We start from the raw sequence: 25,014 nt of genomic DNA, 5'->3' as shown, positions 1-25,014 counted from the left end.
AGAGAGTGAGTTTATTGAATGCCAACAACATGACTTTTTAGAGCAATTTGTCATTGAGCCTGCTAGGAGATCAGCTATACTGGATTGGGTGCTAAGTAATAGACAGGAGGTGATTAGCAAGCTTGAAATAAAAGAACCCTTAGGAGGCAGTGATCACAATATGATTGAGATTGACTTGAAATTTGATAAGGAGAAAGTAAAGTCTAACCTAGCAGTATTTCAGTGGAGTAAAAGAAGTTGTTTCCAATGGGTGGACAGTCACAAGACTGCGGGACCGGACGGCACCTCAGGGCGAGTACTCAGGATGTGCAGGTGTGTTACAGACATTTTTAACTTCTCTCTCTCCCAGTGTAGAATGCCTTTCTGCTTTGAAACATCCACCATTGTTTTTGTACCTAAAAAGACCAAGGTAACATGTCTGGATGACTGGCGTCCTGTTGCACTCACCTCAATAATATGCAAATACTCTGAGACGCTGGTCAAGGACTACATCTGCAGTATGCTACCACCCACACTGGACCCCCTACAATTCACCTACTGATACAACCGGTTGACAGATGACGCAATAGTCACAGCTATACACACTGTCCTTACACATCTAGAGAAGAGGGATGCTTATGTGAGAATGCTCTTCTTGGATTACAGATCAGTATTCAACACAATTCCCTCCAGGCTTGACAAGAAGCTCAGAGACATTGGCCTTCACCCTGCCTTGTGTAGCTGGATCCTGGACTTCCTGTCAGATCGCTAGCAGGTGGTAAGAGTGGGCTCCCTCACCTCTGCCCCTCTGACCCTCAACACAGGTGCCCCCAGGGCTGTGTACTAAGCCCCGTCCTTTACTCTCAGTATACCCATGACTGTGTCGCCACCCACAGCTCCAATCTGCTAATTAAATTTGCTGACAATACTACACTGATTGGCCTAATCTCAAATAATAATGAGGCAACCTACAGAGAAGAGGTCATCACCCTGATGCAGTGGTGTCAAGGAAACAACCTCTCCCTCAGTGTCACAAAAACAAAGGAGCTGGCTGTGAACTACAGGAGGAATGGACCTGGGGTTGAGAGGAAGAACAGCTTTAAGTTCCTCGGCATACACATCATCAAGGATCTCACATGGTTTGTACACACCAGCTGTGTAGTGAAAAAAGCACAACAGCACCTCTTTCACCCCAGACGGTTGAGGAAGTTGGTATGGGCCCCCAGATCCTAAGAGCTTTCTACAGGGGCACAATTGAGAGCATCCTGAGTGGCTTCATCACTGCCTGGTATGGGAACTGTACTTCCCTCAATCGCAGGACTTTGCAGAGAGTGGTGCAGATAGCCCAGCACATCTGTAGATGTGAACTTACCACTATTCGAGACATTTACAAAGTTAGGTGTGAAAAAAGGGACTGAAGGATCATTGGGGACCCAAGTCACCCCAACCACGAACTGTTCCAGCTGCTACCATCCAGGAAATGGTATCGCAGCTTAAGAGTCAGGGCCAACAGGCTCCGGGACAGCTCCTTCCACCAGGACATCAGACTGATTAATTCATGCTGACACAACTGTATTTCTATGTTATATTGTTGTACTATTTATTATAAATTGCACATTGCACATTTAGACGGAGACATAACGTAAAGGTTTTTGACTCTTTATGTGTATGAAGGATGTAAGTAATAAAGTCAATTCAATTCAATTTTCTCATTACAATTGAAGTTAATGTAGGTAGCTTTGTTGGAAGGGATTATCGTTCCTTGTAGGTTTATAAGGACATCGTAGTGTGTTTGTTTTTCTTTAAAGGGGTAAGATGTGTTGTTACATGTGCATAATAAAGAACTTTGGTTCCCAGTGGGCAATATGGGTGGTTCACCTGGAACCGGAAGCTTTGATGGTGGGATAGTTGCACGCGCTCAGGGTTGAACAAGAATTTTGTAATAAAATGTTCTGGTATGCACCCATGTCAAGTTTATCTTTATTAAGAACAAACATAACAATAGCTAGAAGCAAAGTAATTGGTTCATTGTCAGCTTTCAATGGGATGCAAAATAGACCAATATTGGACGCTGAACTATTTGCAATTTATATTGCACACAAAGTGCTGGAGGGACTCAGCAGGTGAGGCAGCATTTATGGAAAGGAATAGAGGTGACATTTTGTGCTGAGACCCTTCATCAGAACTGGAAAGGAAGGGGAAAGAATCCATCATAGGAAGGTGGGAGGAAGAAGTACAATCAAAGTGGTGATAGGTGAAACCAGCTGAGGGGGGAAGTAGGTGGATGGGGAGGGCAGATAAAACTAGAAGCTGGGAAGTGATAGGTGGAAAAGGTAAAGAGCTGAAGAAGGAATCTGATAGGACAGCAAAACACACAAGCTGTTAGGTGAATTCAGCAGGTCAGGCAGTTTCTATGGAAACAAACAAACCATCAACATTTCAGGCCAAGACCCTTGTTCGAACACCTTCACTCCATACATAACAAAGCAGCATCTGATCGGAGAGGAGAGTGAACCATGGAAGAAGGGGAGGAAGAGGGGCACTGGAGAGAGGTGATAGACAGGTGAGGAGAAATGGTAAGAGGGGAGCCAGAATGGGAAATGGAAGAAAAGAGAAGCAGGAGGGGGAAGAAATTACTGGAAGTTAGAGAAATTGATTTTCATGCCATCAGGTTGAAGGCTACACAGATGAAATATGAGATGATGCACCTCCAAACTGAGAGTGACCTCATTGTGGCAATAGAGGAGGCCATGGACTGACATGTCAGAATGGGAATGGGGATTGAAATTGAAATGGTTGGCCACCAATATCAGGTTTCACCAAAGTAGAGGAGTAATTGGGGAACCACTTTGTCGAGCATCTTCACTCCATCTGCAACAAGTAGGATTCCCGGTTGCCAACTATTCTGTATTTATCTCTTCCATATTCATGTGAATAATAGTATGAGAGCATTGGCCTTTGCCTTATGTGGCGTAGAAGTCCATTTTGAGTGGGATTAACAAGGTAGGGGTCAGATGGCTGTTTCTTCAAAATGGAGAATGTTCTCAGAACAATGGGTTGGCTGTTGGGGACTAGGATAAGAAAGGTAATTTATTAAAGGATTAAGTCCATTGAATAGTGAGTAAACACTCGCAGAAACAACACCTTTAGGGATGGGTGCAAGGATGGGTGATGAAGTGATTGAGGCACCAGATAAAACATGAGATTGAACAATGGCAGGGCTTTAAAGCCTCCTATTACTAATGTTTTTAAACAAAATAATATATATGAGTGGTCTGGGTGCAAAACAAAGGGCTCATAAAATAGACAGGACATTGGGGGAATTCTGTGTGATAATCCAGTGGTATGCAGATATGACTTTGTCAAAAGCATGGGAAGGCTTCAAAGGATTTGTTCTGACCACCTGTAGCCAATATAGAAAGGTTGAGAGACACTTAAAATTCTATTCATGTTTCCTAACTATATAAAATAAGGAGGAAAATGTTTTTATTGGTGAAGTTCAATTTCAACAGGAAAGGTAAGTGCATTGAACTGAAAAATTAAAAGTCACATCTGGCATGTGCTTCAGGTCTTAACATACGGTAAATGTTGATGAATGATAAATAATGTGTATTGTGATCAATAATCTTGAGGTCCTTCAAGGCAAAAGAGATGAGAAATATTGCTCATAGTACATTTAACTGCAATTTGTACAGTTCACAGAGCAGTTGCTATAACTTTGATCAACTTATTTTGGGAGGTTATATTAGACTGGTATTATAGCTATTAACAATTACTTTTGGAAGCAGAGAAATATTTCAGTCAGGATTGTATTACTGAAGTTTTAAATTTCTCCCTTCATCTTCAGCTGATTGGGTGAGTATGGTTGGGTTGAAGATGAGCTCAATAGAATGAAAACGTGAAGAGATAAGTTATTTTTTTCTCTGGTAACATCTTTTGTGTTCGTAAAGGCACAGATTCACTTTCTGAATAGATAAGAAATGTAAAATATGTATGTACGTCAACAGACTCTGAAAGTCAGAGTTAAGAAAGGTAGTAATGTATTTTTCTGTTGCATTAAATGGAGACTGTGGAGAAAGTACATGTCAGAGTACCTTGTATTTTCCAATTCTTGAAACATAGTTCCTCTTGTTGGTTGACTAAATTTGTTGTTGATGTAAAGGTGTGGCTGTTAAATCAGTGAGAATATCCTATTGGATTGGAGAGAATATTCAATTGGATGGAGATTACTGACTATTTGTTATCCTGCTGCTGTCTTCCCTTCTAAGGCCCTCATGTGAAATATCTGACAAAGGAAAACATGCCCTGTTCCGTTACTGAATCACTGAAGCATTTTCAAGAGGAGGACTCTACAAATGCAACTGCCCTAACTGTTCCAAAATATCCACCTTCAAACCTTACCCTTGTGACCGTTGAAGGCTGTCCGACCTTTCTCATAGTTGACTGGAAGAAAAATGAAAATGACACCGCAAGCGGTAACTGATTATATCTAAAATTCTCTCTCTTTCTGGTGCATGTTTTGACTGTTTCTGACATTTTCTGTTTGTTAATATCGAATAGTTGTGCATTTGGAAATGATACATGTTAGCTATTCTGCCATCTGGATTGTAATTACTTTGCTAGAACAAATCACAGACATGAGGAGCTTACTAATTCTTGTTCTCTGCTGATACTGATAAATTTGCACATTGAACTTGTACTTAAGCCCTGAAGAAGGATCTTGGCCCAAAATGTCGACTGTTTATTCATTTCCACAGATTGTTGCCTGATTTACTGAGTTCCTCCAGCATTTTGTGTGTGTCACTTTGGATTTTCAGCTTCTGCAGAATTTCTCGTGTTTATAACTTGCCTGATTGCCTAAGAAGCCCTCGTTAATGTCCAGTTAAAGATGGCCAAGGAGGCAGCCTATGGCATTATTGAGCACCCGGTAAAAAGAGTCCCAAGAAAAATCAAACATCCCATTTATTTTTCTCAGATGGCACTTCAGATTTTTGCTTCTTTGTCCTGAGTTTTACACAGCAAAGCATCATTGTCTGTGGGTTCAGAACAGATGGTGAGACCCTTAATATTTTTCCCATTAATAGCACTTGATCATAGCTTTAGTCATTAGTTGACTTTTCAAATATAACTACAGAGAGTTTGGGTGAAGCCTTTTACAAAACTAAAGCTTCCTACTTCAAAATGCTCAAGATAATCATCTTAAAAAAAGTTGTGAGTTAGATTCGGTTAGGAAAAATGAAAAGAAATTAAATTCACCTTCCTCAGAAACACGGCAGTTCCTTCCATGGTTTCTGAACTTTTATATGCAAAGTGTTGGCTGCTGTACTATATTGGCATAACTGTAACAGATTGTACCAGACACCTGTTGATGTCACCTCACACATCTGCACCCCTCCCTCCAATGCTTCCCAGCATATAGTTAACAGATTGTATTTTTGGTTGGTGGTGCCACTCCTGCAGGGATATATCAGAAACAGATCGATGAACTCTTATCTTTACAAGGTTTTCCCTCAATAAATTTCATATCAGCTCTCAGCTGCCTAAAAATTTATTTTGGTTATTATCGACGTAAATTGACTAGAATTTCTTTGCATACTTCTGCACGTTCACCATTAACACAGAATATTCACCCTCTTCCTTCCCCTTCACTGAAATATCACTAACCTTAGTAAACAAGGTCCCAATTTTGCCCCAGTCTTTTTAGTTGCCACACAGTCCTATTAGAATGTGTCGAATCAAATTTTAGGACCTGTGTCTCTAAAATCAGCCAAGTTATCCATGTTCTTTGTGAAGAATAACTTATTAGAAATCAGGAATGATCTTTAATGATATCAAGAAATCTCTTATCTTGAATTATTTTACTATCTCAATTGAAAGGTGTCTTCAAGGAAAATTATATGTAGTATTATATTTATTTATCTTCAGTCAGTCTAATTGCAACCATTTTATTTTTAATTTTCCTAGTTCTTAATATAAAATAATTGTTCTTCCCTTTCTGAAATATCTTCACATTTTCATCTTACAGAGTATGAAGTTGTATCACAAATGCAAGGTCCTGACAACAAAACAGAGAAACTTGTTACTGTTACCAATCAAACCCATGCTGCAGTGGAAAATCTCAAACCAAACACTAGGTGAAAAAACATGTTTTTATTCTTCACAGTTCCAAGTAACGAATTATTTTCTTTTCCATTCAGAGTTCTGAGACTATAACTAAACCTCAGTTGTCTGTTTATTTGCATAAGAGATTACAGCCAATTGAGAAAACACTGCCTTTGATTTTTCTTAAAGGAGGCTGTAGGGGCACTGCAAAGCTAATGTTTGGTAATCTTTGAGCCAGTTATAGATTCTTAAAACAATTGCTATGTCAGTTATCAAGGCTGCTCATACAGGTTGGTATTAAAGATAAACGTTTAAGTTTTCATGAATGAACCATCTTCAAAGCAAGTAGAGACATTGGTCAAATATGGCTTTCTGTTGGAATTCAGGCTTGAAGAATAGCGAAGACTTCAAAGTATTACTAGTGGTGGAATAGACTTGATGAGGCAGATGGCCTGATTTTGCTCCTACTTCTTCTGGACTTATGAAATTCTCCTGGGCAGATGGAAATTGCAGGATTTAAGGAGAATGGACTCTGAATGATCAATACCTTAAGCGTTGTGGACATGGTGAACCCAGATTTGAACCCAAAATCCTGATCTCTCTCTGAGCAATCATTCAATTTCCACTCTTCCCTTCCTTAATAAAATAATTTACAGTTATATACACCTAAGCTTGTTTTTAGTGTGCTAACTCAGAAACAGTGGCTTTATGAAAAAAGTTATGAAATTTTAAAGTTAATCTTTAAAAAAGAGATTTGGTAGCATTGTTACTCTGATACATAAAAATGAAAATAGTGAAATGAATTAGCCATCTATTAACATGAATGGATTACCTTCTCCCGAAGTTTAGCATATGACCAGAATAATTCTCTATGCTCCCATGAGTGCAGTTTGAAATATTGTTACAAAGTGATTAAAGCATCATATCATTTGATATGGCCTCTTTGAAGTAGAAATGCTATTAAATATCTCCAGATGGAATTACACGTACTGGTTGACCATTTAGCCCACTCCCACCAATTCATCCTTGTCTACAAATTATATGGAGTCTGTAGCTGAAAAATGTGAAACTGACCTGTTGTCTCTATGTTACTGTGGCAAAGTCACTGACGGTCATAAATGATTCTATTGCACAGGAGCCAGAAACCAGAGCTAGGTTCTTCTCTCTGGATACAACTATGTACTATTATAACCAGGATAATCATTGCACTCATTTTGCAAAAGGTTCTTAAAAGCAAGAACTTTTAAATAGCTTATATTTCACATTTGCATATCTGGTATCTGTTAGAAACAATCAGTAGAGTATCGTAGAGGTAATTTGCAGTAATAAAAAATTAATCTTCAATTGCAAATCTCAGGGTTAGCTCTGATGCCATTTTTCAGAAAGCTGTTTTAACAATAATTTGGGAGGATGCTAGTTTACAAGCTTTCGAAATAATACACACTAGACATTGGTGCTCCATTTCCTGAGTGTGCACTGATGCTCATAGCCTTAGTACTTACAATTTATTTGGCTTTGGTTAGTTCTATTTAAGAGTATGCCCTGACTTATTTCATTGTTCTACTGAACCTAATAGATTTAATCTCTATAATTATACAATTACATAAAATTGACATCATTTCAAAAATTTGGCAGCACTGTATAATCAGCAAAAAGTACAGGAATATTTATAATCTACATGGAAATACAATGCAGAATATATATAGAAAAATTAATATAGTGTCATAATAAATAGATGTGACTTAAAGGATAAATTAGCACATAAAAAGACATTAGTGCACAGATCCATAGAAAGATGGATCTGAACTTCAAATCAGTGATTTCCCCAACAGTGGGGGAAAGGCTACAAAGATCATTATGGTACAGTATTAGTTACATTTTCCTCCTCATTATGGTAACTCCCAGATGGTATGATTGTCTAAATTGCCTGAGTTGGTATCATTTGACATTACTGATCATGTCACTTAGCAAAAATTACAATGTGAGCTCCTTATGTAGTGTGATGAAGCTGTCTTGGCGGACAAATGAATAATTCCAGGACTTAGTGTGATCTTCATTTGGCAGTTATGAGGTGCTTTTATGAGGTGTGGCCCTTACCCTGGTGCTGGGTTCTCAGACACTGATTTCCATAGAACCATAGAAACTACAGCACAGAAACAGGCCCTTTGGCCTTTCTTGGCTGCGCCGAACCATTTTCTGCCTAGTCCCACTGACCTGCACAAGGACCATATCCCTCCATACACCTCCCATCCATGTATCTGTCCAATTTATTCTTAAATGTTAAAAAAGAACCCACATTTGCCACCTCGTCTGGCAGCTCATTCCATACTCTCACCACTCTCTGTGTGAAGAAGCCCCCCCTAATGTTCCCTTTAAACTTTTCCCCCCTCACCCTTAACCCATGTCCTCTGGTTTTTTTCTCCCCTTGCCTCAATGGAAAAAGCCTGCTTGCATTCACTCTATCTATACCCATCATAATTTTATATACCCCTATCAAATCTCCCCTCATTCTTCTACGCTCCAGGGAATAAAGTCCTAACCTATTCAACCTTCCTCTGTAACTGAGTTTCTCAAGTCCCGGCAACATCCTTGTAAACCTTCTCTGCACTCTTTCAACCTTATTTATATCCTTCCTATAATTTGGTGACCAAAACTGAACACAATACTCCAGATTTGGCCTCACCAATGCCTTATACAACCTCATCATAACATTCCAGCTCTTATACTCAATACTTCGATTAATAAAGGCCAATGTACCAAAAGCTCTCTTTACGACCCTATCTACCTGTGACGACACTTTTAGGGAATTTTGTATCTGTATTCCCAGATCCCTCTGTTCCACTGCACTCCTCAGTGCCTTACCATTAACCCTGTATGTTCTACGATGGTTTGTCCTTCCAACGTGCAATACCTCACACTTGTCAGTATTAAACTCCATCTGCCATTTTTCAGCCCATTTTTCCAGCTGGTCCAAGTCCCTCTGCAGGCTCTGAAAACCTTCCTCACTGTCTACTACACCTCCAATCTTTGTATCATCAGCAAACTTGCTGATCCAATTTACCACATTATCATCCAGATCATTGATATGGATGACAAATAACAATGGACCCAGCACTGATCCCTGTGGCACACCACTAGTCACAGGCCTCCACTCAGAGAAGCAATTCTCTACCACCACTCTCTGGCTTCTTCCATCGAGCCAATGTCTAATCCAGTTTACCACCTCTCCATGTATACCTAGCGACTGAATTTTCCTAACTAACCTCCCATGCGGGACCTTGTTAAAGGCCTTACTGAAGTCCATGTAGATAATATCCACTGCCTTCCCTTCATCCACTTTCCTGGTAACTTCCTCGAAAAACTCCAACAGATTGGTCAAACATGACCTACCACGCACAAAGCCATGTTGACTCTCCCTAATAAGCCCCTGTCTATCCAAATGCTTGTAGATTCTGTCTCTTAGTACTCCCTTCAATAACTTACCTACTACTGACGTTAAACTCACCGGCCTATAATTTCCCGGATTACCTTTCGATCCTTTTTGAAACAACGGAACAACATTAGCCACTCTCCAATCTTCCGGCACTTCACCCGTAGACAGCGACATTTTAAATATTTCTGCCAGGGCCCCCGCAATTTCAACACTAGTCTCCTTCAAGGTCCGAGGGAACACTCTGTCAGGTCCCGGGGATTTATCCACTTTAATTTTCCTCAAGACAGCAAGCACCTCCTCCTTTTCAATCTGTACAGTTTCCATGGTCTCACTACTTGATTCCCTCAATTCCATAGATTTCATGCCAGCTTCCTTAGTAAATACAGATGCAAAAAACCTATTTAAGATCTCCCCCATTTCCTTTGGTTCCGCACAAAGCCGACCACTCTGATCTTCAAGAGGACCAATTTTATCCCTTACAATCCTTTTGCTCTTAATATACTTGTAAAAACTCTTTGGATTATCCTTCACTTTGACTGCCAAGGCAACCTCATGTCTTCTTTTTGCCCTTCTGATTTCTTTCTTAAGTATTTTCTTGCACTTCTTATACTCCTCAAGCACCTGATTTACCCCCTGTTTCCTATACATTTCATACAACTCCCTCTTCTTTATCAGAGTTGCAATATCCCTTGAGAACCAAGGTTCCTTATTCCTATTCAATTTGCCTTTCATCCTGACAGGAACATACAAACTCTGCACTCTCAAAATTTCCCAAGTTTCTCACCTACCAATCACATCTTTGCCAGAGAACAACTTGTCCGAATCCACGCTTTTTAGATCCTTTCTCATTTCTTCAAATTTGGCCTTCTTCCAGTTCAGAACCTCAACCCTAGGACCAGATCTATCCTTGTCCATGATCAAATTGAAACTAATGGTGCTATGATCACTGGAACCAAAGTGCTGCCCTACACAGACTTCTGTCACTTGCCCTAATTCGTTTCCTAACAGGAGATCCAATATTGCATCCCCTCCAGTTGGTCCCTCTATATACTGATTTAGAAAACTTTCCTGAACAAATTTTACAAACTCTAAACCATCTAGACCCCTAACAGTATGGAAGTCCCAATCAATGTATGGAAAATTAAAATCCCCTACCACCACAACTTTATGTTTCCTGCAGTTGCCTGCTATCTCTCTGCAGATTTGCTCTTCCAAGTCTCGTTGACTATTGGGTGGTCTGTAATACAATCCCACTAATGTGGCCATACCTTTCCTGTTTCTCAGCTCCACCCATAAGGACTCAGTAGACAAGCCCTCCAATCTGTCCTGCCTGAGCACTGCAGTAATATTTTCCCTAACAAGCAATGCTACTCCCCCACCTTTCATTCCTCTGCCTCGATCACATCTGAAACATCGGAACCCTGGAATATTAAGCTGCCAGTCCTGCCCCTCCTGTAGCCAAGTTTCACTAATTGCTACAACATCATAATTCCACATGTCAATCCACGCCCTCAATTTCATTCCATCTTGTGTGTTCATGCTTGCAAAATTGCCCCTCAATGGTTTCCAAAAACCACTTTCTATGTATACAAATATGCTAATCTGAAAATATGTAATGTTTTAATTGGTTGGTCTAGTCACCATTATATTCCCATAGATTTTCATTTTGTTTGAATAGAATTTAAGTGCTAAAATCTATTCAGGACACCACATTTAGAGGTTAAGTTCACTAAAAATGTTACAGTGTAGTTTCATACTAAGAAAGAGGATCATGTCTTATTTCATTAGGCAAGCTTTCTGACCCCAATTGGAGTCTACAGGAGTTGCAGATTAATCTTCTGGGCAGTATTTCAAGAAAAGAGAATTGTTCTGCCACAGTCTCTTATGCAAAGTGTTTGTTTGCCTTAAAGGATTTTACAGATCCCTCTCAGCCAAAGCCTAACATTAACAAGGGCCAGAGGTTGTTTTTCTTGGCATTTCCCACAGAAAGGACACTTTTAATGTATTCACTAGCCAATATTTACCACGCATCTTTAACTTAGTACTCAAAAGTGCCACATGAAGGCAAGAAATTAGAGTTGAGCAGAACCAAGAGGTAATGGTGCATTATTGGAAGGTAAAATTAATGATGAAATCTGTTTTATGTCCAATTAGAGCTAGAAATCCTGTCTAATTCCCTTAATGTGTGGGATAAAGATATGCAATCAGTATCTTTCTATGAAAGCATCAGTCTTCCAAATGTATGAAACTCATGAATAGCAAAACACTATCTAGTCACTGAGTTTCCCTTCCAGGAAGAATAGAAAGGCTGCAGTTCCAATACTGTGGCTGAACAAATATGCAGACAACTTGCAACTGTTCTGGGAATTAACTGAGTCTTTAAAATGTTACAAATGTACCAGAAGTTTAAAGCAGGACCAGGGTAAAATGCACTAAGAGCTGGAGGAACTCAGCAGGTCAGGCAGCATCTATTGAGGGCAATAAACAGTCAACATTTTGGGCTGAGACCCACCCGTTTATTCCCCTCCATAGATGCTGCCTGACCTGCTGAGTTACTCCAGTATTTTGCGTATGTTGCTCTAGATTTCCAGCATTTGCAGAATCTCATATGTCAAGGATAAAATACCAGAAGACCATAAGAGATATGAGAAGAATTAGGTCATTTCGCCCAACAGGTCTGCGCCACCATTTCATCATGGCTGATCCATTATTCCTCTCAGCACCAATCTCCTGCCCTCTCCCCATATCCCTTCATGCCCCTACCAGTCAAGAACCTATCAACCTCTGCCTTAAATATACCTAAAACCTTGGCCTCCACAGCTGCCTGTGGCAATGAATTTCACAGATTCACCACTCTCTGGCTAAAGAAATACCTCCTCATCTCAATTCTAAAAGGATGCCCTTCTATTCTGAGGCTGTGTCCTTTGGTCTTAGACTCTCCCACCATATGAAACACCCTCTCCATATCCATTCTGTCAAGGCCTTTCACCATTCAATAGATTTCAATGAGGTCACCCCTCATTCTTCTGAATTCCAGTGAATACAGCCCCAGAGCCATCAAACGCTCTTCATGTGACAAGCCATTCAAACCTGAAATAATTTTCATGAACCTTCTTTGAACCCTCTCCAGTTTCTGAATGTTCTTTCCAAGATAAGGGGCCCAAAACTGCCCACAATACTCCAAGTGAGGCCTCATCAGTGCTTTATAAAGTCTCAACATTACATTCTTGATTGTATATTCCAGTCCCCTTGAAATGAATGATAACATCACACTTGCCTTCTTCACCACAGACTCAACCTGTAAATTAACCTTCTGGGAATCCTGCATAAGGACTCCCAATTCCCTTTGTGTCTCAGATTTTTGAATTTTCTCTCCATTTAGAAATTTATCTTCACTTTCATTTCTTTGACCAAAGTGCATGACCATGCACTTCCAGACACTGTATTCCATCTGCCACTTCTTTGCCCATTCTCCTTATCTGTCTAAGTCCTTCTGTAGCCTCTCTATTTCCACAAAACTACCTGCCCTTCCACCCATCTTTGTATTGTCTGCAAACTTTGCAACAAAGCCATCAATTCCATCATCCAAATCATTAACATATAACATAAAAAGAATCGATTCCAACACAGATCCCTGTGGAACACCACTAGTCACGAGCAACCTATATTCCCACTCTTTGCCTCCTGCCAGTCAGTCACTACTTTATCCATGCTAGAACCTTCCCTGTAATACCATGGGCTTGTAGTTTGTTAATAGCCTCACACGTGGCACCTTGTGAAAGGCGTTCTGAAAATCCAAATACACAACATGAAGTGATTATCCATTGTCTATCCTGCTTGTTATTTCTTCAAAGTATTCCAGCAGATTTGTCAGGCAAGATTTTCCCTTGAGGAAACCATGCTGACTACGGCTTATTTTATCATGCAGCTCCAAGTACCCTGAAACCACATCTGTAACAATCAACTCCAACATCTTTGCAACCACTGAAGTCAGATTAACTGGTCTATAATTTCCTTTCTTCTGCCTCTCTCCCTGTGACATTTGCAATTTTCCAGTCTTTTGGAACCATTCCAGAATTTAATGAATCTTGAAAGATCACTACCAATGCCTCCGCAATCTCTTCAGCCATCTTTTTCAGAACCATAGGGTGTATACTACCTGGTCCAAGTGACTTATCTACCTCCAGATCTTTCAGTTTCCCAAGAACCTTCTCCGTAGTAATGGTCACTTCGTGACCACTGACACCTGGAATTTCCACCATAGTGTCGTCCACAGTGAAAACTGATGCAAAATACTTATTCAGTTTGTCTGCCGTTAATACCTCTCCAGCATCATTTTCTAGTGGTCTGATATCCACTCTCGCCTCTCTTTTACACTTTATGTATCTAAATATATTAATATTGGTTTAGAATCTTGGCTTCTGATGAAGCGTCTCAGTCTGCTTATTTCTCTACATGGACACTGTCTGATTTGCTCAGTTAATCCAGCACTTTTTGTGCATTTCTCCTGGCTCCAGCTTGACCCCTATTGGATTTATTCTGGCAGCTTCACAGCAATGTCTCCATAAGACCATAAGACATCGGGGCAGAATTAGGTTATTCAGCCCATCAAGTCCATTCCATCATGGCTGATGCCAGATCCCACTCAACCCCAGACACCTGCCTTCTCACATAATCTTTGATGCCCTGACCAATCAGGAGCCTATCAATTTTTGCTTTAAATGTATCCATGGTCCTGGCCTCCACAGCTCTCTGTGGCAGAGCATTCCACAGATTCACTACTCTGACAGAAATAAATTCTTCCTTACCAGAGAGCTGTGCCCTCTAGTTCTGGTCAGCCCCACCACAGGAAACATCCTCTCCACATCCACCTTATCTATTCCTTTCAGCATTCATAGGTTTCAATGAGATCCCCCCCCCCACATTCTTCTAAATTTCAGTGAGTCATGGCCCAAAGCTGCCAAACACTCCTCATACGTTAACCCCTTCATTCTTGTCATCCTTGTGAAACCCCTCCGGACTCTCCAATGATAACACATTCTTTCTGAGATATGGGATCCAAAACTGTTGACAATACTCCAAGTGTTGCCTTGGCCTGACTAGTTCTTATGAAGCCTCAGCATTAACTTCTTGCTTTTATAGTCTATTCTCCTTGAAATGAATGGCAACATTGCATTTGCCTTTTATACCACAGACTCAACCTGTAAATTAACCTGGGAGTCTTGCATGAAGACTTCTAAGTCCCTTTGCATCTCTGAAGTTTGAACTTTCTCCCCATTTAGAGAATAGTCTGCATGTTTGTTCCTTTTACCAAAATGTGTTATCATACATTTCCCAATATTGTATTCCATCTGCCACTTTTTTGTCCATTCTTCCAATTTGTCTAAGTTCTTCTGCAATCATATTGCTTCCCCAGCACTACCCCTGCACCTCTCTTTGTATCATCTGGAAAGTTTGCCACAAAGCCATCAATTCCATTATCTAAATCATTGACAAACAATGTGAAAAGTAGTGGTCCCAATACTGATTCCTGAGGAACACTACTTGTCACTGGCAACCAACGAGAATCGGCTCCCTTTATACCCACTCACTGCCTCCTACCTGTCAGCCATTCCTCTAACCATGCCAGTATATTTCTGTAATGCCATGGAATTTTATCTTGTTAAGCAGCCTCATGTGTGGCACCTTATCAAATGCCTTCTGAAAATTCAAGTAAGTGACATCCTTTGCCTTTCCTTTGTCCACCCTGCTTGTTACTTCCTCAAATAACTCTAACAGATTTGTCAGGCAGGATTTCCCTTCACAGAAATTGTGCTGACTTGGACCAATTTTATCATTAGTCTCAAAATACCCCAAAATCTCTTCCTTAATAATGGACTCCAACACTTTCCCAGCCACTGAGATGAGCCTAACTTGTCTATAATTTCCTTTCTTTTGCCTTCCTCCCCTCTTAGACAGTGGAGTGATATTGGCAATTTTCCAGTCCTCTGGGACCAGGCTAGAATCAAGTGATTCTTGACTTATCGACCTTAATATCTTTGAGTTTGATAGCATTTTTTCCTTTGTGATAGCAATGACACTCATAGACCACTGGCACACTGCTAGTGTCTTCCACAGTGAAGGCAGATGCAAACTACTCGTTAAGTTCATCCACCATTTCTTTGTCCCCCATTACTACCTCACCAGCGTCATTTTCCAGTGGTTAATATCAACTCTCACCTCCCTTTTACTCTTTATATAACTGAAAAACTTTTAGTATCCTGCTTTATATTATTGGCTAGTTTGTCCTCATATTTCATATTTTCCTTTCTTCTGGCTTTTTTAGTTGCCTTTTGGTGAATTTTAAAAACTTCTCATTATCCAACTTTCCACTCACTTTTGCTACATTATATGCCCTTTTCTTGGCTTTCATGCCGTCCTAAACTTCCCTTGTCAGCCATGGTTGCCTACCCCTGCCATTTGAGAACTACTTCCTCTGTGGGACATATTTATCCTGCATCTTGTAATCTATTTCCAGGATAGTTATCTCTGCTCTGCTGTCATCCCCGCCGATATCCTCTTCCAATCAACCTGGGCAAGCTCTTCTCTCATGCTTCTGTAATTCCCTGTATTCCACTGTGATACTGATTCATTTGACTTGAGCTTCTCCCTCTCAATTGCAGTATGAATTCAATAATATTATGATCACTGTCTTCTAAGGGTTCCTTTACCTTAAATTCCCTAATAAAATCCGGATTATTGCACAACAGCCAATCTAAGATAGCCTTTCCTCGAGTAGGCTCAAGCACAAGCTGCTCTAAAAAGCCATCTCATAGGCCTTCAACAAACTCACTCTGTTGCGATCTGACACCAACCTTATTTTCCCAAGCTCCTTGCATATTGGGTGTTGGAATTGGGTGCTTACTGATCTGGCTAACAACAGATGCTGCAATCCAGGGTATGTTACGATTGAGGAACGTGTTTGCAGACTGGATACTGAACTTTTTACTGTTGGACTTTGGCCACATTTCACCGTGATACAACACTTGGCGGCACGGGAGGTCATTCCTGCCTGTGGCCATTGAACGTGCAGCTCCTCCCGTGGAGGGTCAGACACCCTGAGCCAATAGACTGGTCCTGGATTTGTTTTCCATCTGGCATAGTTTGCATTTTGGTGTTTGATTGTTGGGGTTTTTTGTATTGCTATATTTACGCTCTATTCTTGGTTGGTGCGGCTGTAACGAAACCAAATTTCCCTTGGGATTAATAAAGTATATCTACCTATCTATATTAAGTCCCCCATTACAATTGTGACATTACCCTTATTACATGCCCTTTCCAACTCCCTTTGCAATCTCAACCCCACATATTGGCTACTATTTGGAGGCCTATATATGATTCCATAATGATTTTTTTACCCTCGCAGTTTCTCAAGTCCACCCACAAAGATTCGACATTCTCTGACTCTATGTCACCACTTTTTAAAGATATAATTCTATCTCTTACTAACAGAGCCACACCACCCACCTGTGCCTTTCTGCTTGTCCTTTTGGTACAAAGTATATCCTTTGATATTAAGCTCTCAACTATGACCTTCTTTCAGCCACCACTCAGTAATGCCTGTAACGTAGTACCGACCAATCTAATTGCGCCACGAGTTCATCCACCTTATTCCGAATGCTATGTGCACTTAAGTACAGCACCTTCAGTCCTGCATGCCTCTTCCTTTTGAATTTTGTCTCTGTGGTACAATTTAACTCTTTGCACTGTCTGCATTTGTACCCAATCATTGGCTTGTCCTTCCTTACATTCATATTACAACCATCACCTACTTGTAAACATGTTGGCTCATCCTCAGCTCTATCATACTGGTTCCTATTCCCTGCCATATTAGTTTAAACCACTTCCAATGCTTTAGCAAATCTGCCCACAAGAATATCGGTCCCCCTCAGATTTAAGTGCAACCCTTCCCTTTTGTACAGGTCATACCTGCCCCAGAAGAGGTCCCAATGATCCAGAAATCTGAATCCCTGCCCCTTGCTCCAATTCTTCAGCTATGCATTTACCTGCCACCTCATTCTATTCCTATCCTCACTGTCGTGTGGCACAAGCAGCAATCCTGAGATTACTACCCTTGAGGTCCTGCTTCTCAACTTCCTTCCTAACTCCCTATATTCTGTTTTCAGGACCTGCTCCCTTTTTCTACCTATGTCGTTAGTACCAATATGTACCATGACTTCTGGCTGCTCACCCTCCCTTTTGAGGATATTGTGGATGCATTCAGAAACATCACTGACCCTGGCACGTGGAAGGCAAACTACCATCTCTGTTTCTTTTTCACACCCACAGAATCACTTATCTGTCCCCTTAACTATAGAGTCCCCTATTACTGCTGCCATCCTCTTCGGTTCCCTACCCACCTGAACCACAGGCCAGACTCAGTGACAGAGGCATGGCTGCTGTTGCGTCCCCCAGGTAGATCAATCCCCCCACCCCAACAGTCCTCAAAATGAAATACTTATTGTTGAGGATGATGGCTGCAAGGGTGGTCTCTACTATCCGACATTTTCCCTTCCCTGTCTTGACAGTCACCCATTTATCTATCTCCTGTGGCCTTGGTATGACCCCCTCCCTGTAGCTCTTGCCTATCACTTCCTCACTTTCTGTAACAAGCCAAAAGTCATTAAGCTGTGCTCCAGTTCCCTAACATAGTCTCCAAGGAGCTGTATCTTAATGCATTTGGTGCATATGTGGCCATCGAGGAGGCTTGTAGTCTCCTGGAAATCCCACATTTGACTCCCGGAACAGAACACCGGCCCTGCAGACATACCCCCTATTCTTTCAAAAGTTAAATAAGAAAATGAAATAAGAAATAAACTTGCCTACTTACCTCGCCTCTGCCTGTTCTCGCTGAAGTCTGTTGATTCAAAGTCTTACCACTCTGACGATGACCACTCCACTAGACGTACTCCTCTTCTATGGAGACTGGGTTTTTGAAGCTCAGCTCCAGACCTGCATGGGAATGTTTCTACTGTGTTTGTGCTGCTGTCCAATCAAAGACTCTTGCTGAAAACTGGATGCTTTATCAGCTCTGCTCCAGACCTGCGTGGGAACACTTCTACTGCGTCTGCACTGCTGTCCAAAAGACCTGCAGTTTTTAAAAGCGAGCTGCCTTTCAACAAGATTCATGAAAAAGTCAATGGATAAATTCACTGTAATCCAGGTGATTGTCTAAAGTAAAGATTAGGCAGAAATTAAGTATGTCTTGGGTGGAAAGCAGATTATAACAGACAGTAAATAGAACTGGTCACAGAACTTCAAACTATCTGAGCTAAAGTAAGTTTTTTTAACGCTTCTTTTGAAGGAGTGAAGGATCTCCTTGTCATCAGTGCACTATTTTTAAGTTCTGTGCTCAGATATTTTCTTTAAAAATTTTCTATTTTTTCAGGTCCAGATCTCACTGACCAGGCTCTTCCTCATAACTCCCAGTGGCCAGACTGCTTTGTTTGGTTGCAAGGACCAATGCTGTTGACCCTCAGTTTCTTAGAATCCTGTAGCATGACGTCAGCTCAGTGGGCCCATGTGCAGAGAGGCAAAAAATCCCACCCCTGAACTGTTACACAACTTCTGTCAGCTAGAAATGCTGGGAATGAAGACTTATCTGCCCTAAAAGTTGTTATTTTTTTTCCATTTCACTGACATCCAGAAAAAAATTTAAATAGATCAAATAAAATTGGTAGTTAAAATATACTCCTAATAATTAAAAAAGTTAATAACATTTATAAATATTAGAAACGTTAAACCACTCAAAAATTACAGACCTACTCCTTTGCCTCTTGGTCTTTGTCTGACAATTCCTGTTGAAATTGATGGGGGCTGAAATCTTTCACCAGGTTTGACGGAGCAAATGATTAAAAAGATAACTTCTCAGAGGTCCCAGCAAGAACAGGCTGTTCCACTGGATATGGCCTTCTGAATCTCTCCATAGTTTCCCAGTCTTGGGCTTTTGTTAACGAATGTACCAATGTCTAAGAGTTAGATTTCAACAACTAAGCACTGGTGGCTTTCATCAATCTAAGCAAGAGTATTGGTCTCTGTCGTTGCTTTAGATTCATCAGCTGCTTGGAGAGAGGGAGCTTGCTAATGGCTTGCTCTTCATATCGTTCTGCGTGGCTTGCATACTGGCTTGTGTATCATGTAGGCAGCTGGAATGCAACATTCATGGTCGACCCTGGTCAACAGAGATCCTCAAGCAAGAGTCTACCCAATAAGCTAGTTGATGTTAATCTCTGCCTTTTATATGAACATTATGGATAATCATTTGATTATTTTCATTATTTATCTTTAAATTACTAATCTTGGGATATTTCAGTTTGCTGCCTCAAAGATCCATGATTAATTAGGTAAATGTAAATTTAAAACAGACATTTTTTAGTTAATCTTGGTGTGCTATTTCTGAACAATGGTTCAGACTCCAGATATCAGAAAATTGCCAGTTTAAACTTTTTTTTACCCTATTGCACGGAAATTAATGCCTTTAACGTAAGTAATTCTCATATTCTGGTTTCCATCAAAATCAGCATTCAGATGGGCACACTTGGATTAAAATACTTTTCCAATATTGGGACTCTAAAGCATTCCTGAGAAAGGGCATGCTTGGATGAAAAGACTGTCGATAATCCTAACAGTCATGCATAACATATTGCTGAAAAATTGTTTAGTTTTAGTGCCCTGGAGATTTGATTTCTACATTGTTTCCAAAAGACTTCACCGTGAGTGATTCACAGTTAAACCTTCATCGGCTTCTTATTAGCTGATACATATTTTGCTCTGAACAAAAAGGATTCTCCTCTAATGCCAATATTCCATTTCAATAAATATGTTATTAATATCTTTCTCCAGCATGAGGGAATCCCAAAATGTGGATACAGTTTAAAAATAACTGGCTGTTTGGTGTAAACATAAGATTCTTATGAAGAGAAAGGATTTTGCAGACCAACCCATAAATCAGTCATTTTTTAATATGTTTCTTTGGTGGCTTTAGTGGATTGCCCGAGCAGATTTGGCTTAGAAAAAGATGTATTCCTCTACCATTTGGCAGAATCATCTATCCCAGATATTTGCTCTTTAGCAGAATACTTGCAGCAGTCTGTTGCAACATGTGAAGGGCTTACAGTCTTATCAATCAATCTCTGCCATTGATATTTACAGTGGAATCTTCCATTACTGAAGCCATTTCGTGGATGAGTTGCCTCAGTGTTACATTTTGATACTCCAAAACATAAAAACTCATCAGAAGCAAAAACAGCAGAGCCAGGTGATAACCTGTGTACCTTTGTTTTTACTTTAGCGAGGCATGTATATTTGACATGGCTGCGTGGTGACATATGCCATTTATGGTATCTTTTACATATAATCCATGATGCATTCTATAAACAACAGAATGCTTCATCAATTAATTTACAATGTTACTCAAATATTACTCAAATATTAAATACACAACACTCCTCCCTGCTTAGCTATAAATTCCACATCAATAGAGAATGCATCTCAACTATATACTCAATATGGTGGTGGTGGTGGTGGCATCCGTTAGTCTCGCTAGACCATGGATCTGCGCCTGGAAAATCTTGCTTCAGTCTGTGTCGGTAGAGCAGCGTCTGTTGTGGCTGTAGAGTCCCACATGAGAGTGACAGTCTCGGCTGCAGCGACTGCACTTGAAGGCGCTGTCCTCCAGTGTTGTCTTGGTGCTGTTTTTCCGACGAGTGTGCTTTTCTTCAGCAGCAAGCCTCAGCTTCTCTTCTGCTCTTTTTAGACCACTGCGTAGTTCCAGCCTCCAGTGAGAGCAATCGCTTACAATGTCCTCCCACCATTCGACATTCATGTTCAGTGACTTTATGTCTCTCTTGTAGACACCTTTGAAATGAAGATGGGGCCGCTTTTGTGCTCTCCTGCCGGAGGCTAGTTCCCCATACAGCAGGTCTTTCAGAATCCTCCCGTCTGACATATGGTCAGCCAGCGGAGGTGGCGTTGTTGGAGCAGGGTGAAGAGGCTAGGTATCTCGGCCAGGACCTCATTGTTGGTGACTCAGTCAATCCACTTGATGTCCAGGATGTGTCTCAGGCTGCGAAGGTGGAAGGAGTTGAGACGCCGCTCTTGTCTAGAGTAGAGGTTGCAGGTCTCGCTGCCGTAAAGCAGTGTGCTGAGGACGCAGGCCCTGTAGACTGCAACCTTAGTGTGTGTCGTCAGCTTTCTGTTCTCCCAGACTCTCTTTGTCAGCCTGGCGAATGTTGAGGCTGCTCGTTCGATCCATCTGTTGATCTCAGGGTCTAGGGAGAGGCTGTCCATGATAGTGGAGCCAAGGTATGTAAACTCGTGAACTACCTCCAGCTCGTAGTTGTTGATGGTAATGGCAGGGGGGGTGCTCAGCGCCTTGGTCCAACACGTTGGTCTTCTTCAGGCTGATGGTCAAGCTGAAGTCCTGGCAGGCTCTTGAGAAGCTGTCCATGAGGCGTTGCAGTTGCTTTTCAGAGTGTGTTGCCAGTGCTGCGTAGTCTGCAAACAACATGTCCCTGATGAGTACTTCACGAACCTTGGTTTTCGCCCTCATCCGGGACAGACTGAACAGCCTCCCATCTGATCTGGTGTGGAGGTAGACACCATCAGTTGATGTTCCAAAGGCAGGCTTCAGCAGGCTCCTCAGGATACTCAGTATACTATGTAATATAACTACTAGAGATAGACATCCACAGCATAGAAAATTTTAAATTGTCCCATTTCAGTCTAAAGATTTAATCACTGTGGAGATTTACTCTTGTGGGATAATGTCTTTTCTAACAAGGAGGATCACTGTGCTTGGCAGATGAGACTTGTGGCTGTGAAACAATCTCAGCTTCTGTGGCCTCCTCTGTGGTGTTGTAGGAGTTGACTTTGGGGCTGTAGGAAGCGTTTCTGACAACTCTGGATACATTCCTTCTGGATGCGTTGGCATCCTAAACAGTGCATAGCAAGCCTCACTGGAAAGTGTGGATAATAATGTGTGAGTACGATATCTTTTTCCTTTGCCTCTTGTAAAAGCACTTCACACTGCTTTGTCCATTGCATTTTTTCCCTGTCTGTAGTAATAAGTTCAAGGGGTGGAGCACAATAGCCAGGTTTGGCAGGAATCTGTTAAAGTTATTGACAAATTCTTAAAAGGACCACAACCGTGACATGTACTTTGGCCTTCTGGTATCCATTACTGCTTGAGTTTTCTCTGCACACTCGTGTAATCATTTAATAGTGTGACCACAGTAAATGATGCTTGGTTTAAAGAATTCACACTTGTTGCATTGTGCTCTGAGCTCATAATCTTCTAATCTTTTTAACATTATATTGAGGTTTTGGAGATGTTCCTTGTCAGCTTTACTGCTAACAATGTCATCCAGGACAACTTTCAAGCACCTGGTCCATAGCTTTCTGTCAAAGTGCAAGTGCTACTACAAAAATAAGGTTATTACAGTGATAAAGCCTTTCGTGAGTGTTTATGGTGAGAAGCACTTTGGACTCTTCTGCCTTCTCCATCTGTAGGTAGGCCTCAGACAAGTCCACTTTGCTGAAGTGTTTTCCCCCAGAATCATTTGCAAAGTTATTCTCTATCCTGGGCAGTTGATTTACTTCCAGTACTGGGTTAATGGTGACCTTTCAATCACCACAGATCCTGATTGACCCATTTTTTTTTTGGTTACTGGGTCTCCATACCCATGGACTGCACTCAAATTTGGAAAGAGTTCTGTCTGCCTCCATGCAATCTAGCTCGCTGGCTACTTTATCGCAGGGAAGAACCGGATGGGCTTTGTAAAATTTGAGTGTGATGTTTTCACCTAACACAATTTTACCCTTGATATATTTGAGTTTTCCAATGCCATCTCTGAACACTGATGTGACATTCATCCAGTACCTTTCCTAATTCACTTTCAGTTGACTCTATTGCAGGGGATGTGGCATGCAAATGATGGAAGGATCTCCAATCAAATTGTGGTTGCCTCAACCAATCACACCCCTGCAATACTGGCCCTCCTGTTTTTACCACATACAAGCCCAATGTGGCTGTATTTTTCTATTACAAATGTCATTTACAGTAGTTATCTTTTCTCCAGTATAAGTTCTTAGTTGGATATCTGCAGTCTTCAGTTCACTATCTTTGAAATGCCATTCAAACTCATTTTGTGGTATGACTGAAACAGACAAGCTAGTGTCAAATTCCATTTTAATTGATCTGCCATTCACTTCTGCATAAGCCATATTGCTTGCCTGTTGTTAGTTTTCAGATATTAATCTCAAGGCTACTCAATCTTGTGTCACTCTCATCATTATCAGATTTTTCATGAACAGCATGCAGATTAGTACTCTTTTTGAAACTGCAACTTGACTTTTTATCTTTTTCTCTTGTCTGTGTAGTCCACTTATTTTGGTCTGCCTGACATGCTTTTTGTATGTGTCATTTTTTGTTGCATTTTCTGCAAGTTGCAACTACATATCTGCATTGGTCCGGTGTATGTGAGCCCCTGCCACAACAGTAACACAATTTGTTTGGCCAGGCTGGTCTCTTTGTGGGTGTTGCAATTTGTTCAACCTCACTTTTGTTCCTGACTGCAACTCAATTACATCTCTATTTGCTGTTTCCATTGATACAGCTATTTCAACTACTCTTTCAAATGTAAGTTGTGCTTCAGTTAGGAGCTGTCTTGGAATACTTTCTTTTAAGATTCCACAAACTAAATGATCTTTTATTGCATCATTGAGGCCATCATTGAACTGACAATGCTCAGACAATCTCTTCAATTCAGCCACTTATGCTGAGATAGACCCCTTCCTTTTGATTCTACTTATAAAATGTAAAGCATTCTGCAATCAACAATGTTTTCAGTTCTAAATGTTCCTGTTTTGCTTTCACAATGTCAGCAAAGACCATTACGGGTGGTTTGGCTGAAGCAGTCAAACTTATAAGTAAACTGTATGCCTTTAAACCCAATGCACTCAGCAAAACTGGTACTCGTTTCTCATTGGCTATTTCTTTGCTTCAAAATACTGCTCAATTCACTCAGTACACCTGAGCCAGTTATCCATTAGGCAATCAAACTCGTCTATCTTTCCGATGAAGCTGGCCATTTCTGCTTTTGTTTAATTTATGATTATTATTACCTGGTACTCACTGTTTATAAACCCGTGAATTTTGACCGTTTTTTTTTTAAAAATGCCCCATGCTTCAACAGGTAGGTAGTACTCTCTGGTTTGTTTTAAAACTTCCTTGTCATCACAGTTTTGTAACTCTAAAACACAAAACTAATGAAAAGCAAAAACACAGCCAAGAGGTAACTTGTGTACAAGAATGTAGACTGAGCTGTCTCTTGGCTATATGCAAACAATGGATTTGGCAATGAAAGGACAGCTATTTTGTTCTGAGTTTATGTTCTTCAAAAAAAAAGTCAGTTGAAAATATTATATTTTCCCAGCCATGGCACCTGTTATGGTCTGCTAGG

General features: G+C 40.8%; 1 protein-coding gene across 5 annotated transcripts in view; it reads left to right on the top strand.

Moving 5' to 3' along the window:
- The window catches only part of LOC140198922 (uncharacterized), a 332,378-nt gene that overhangs the window by 279,723 nt on the left and 27,641 nt on the right, over positions 1–25,014 (top strand). For all 5 annotated transcript variants that reach the window (XM_072260177.1, XM_072260176.1, XM_072260175.1 and 2 more), the window contains 2 exons: positions 4,248–4,454; positions 6,005–6,113. In XM_072260177.1, coding sequence (XP_072116278.1) covers positions 4,248–4,454; positions 6,005–6,113 — 316 coding nt within the window. The remainder of the gene's footprint in view (positions 1–4,247; positions 4,455–6,004; positions 6,114–25,014) is intronic.

This window comes from Mobula birostris, chromosome 6 (genome assembly GCF_030028105.1).
Source record: "Mobula birostris isolate sMobBir1 chromosome 6, sMobBir1.hap1, whole genome shotgun sequence".
NCBI classification, from domain to species: domain Eukaryota; kingdom Metazoa; phylum Chordata; class Chondrichthyes; order Myliobatiformes; family Myliobatidae; genus Mobula; species Mobula birostris.
The sequence above is the reverse complement of the archived record's forward strand: the minus strand, read 5'-3'. Positions and strand labels throughout refer to the sequence as shown.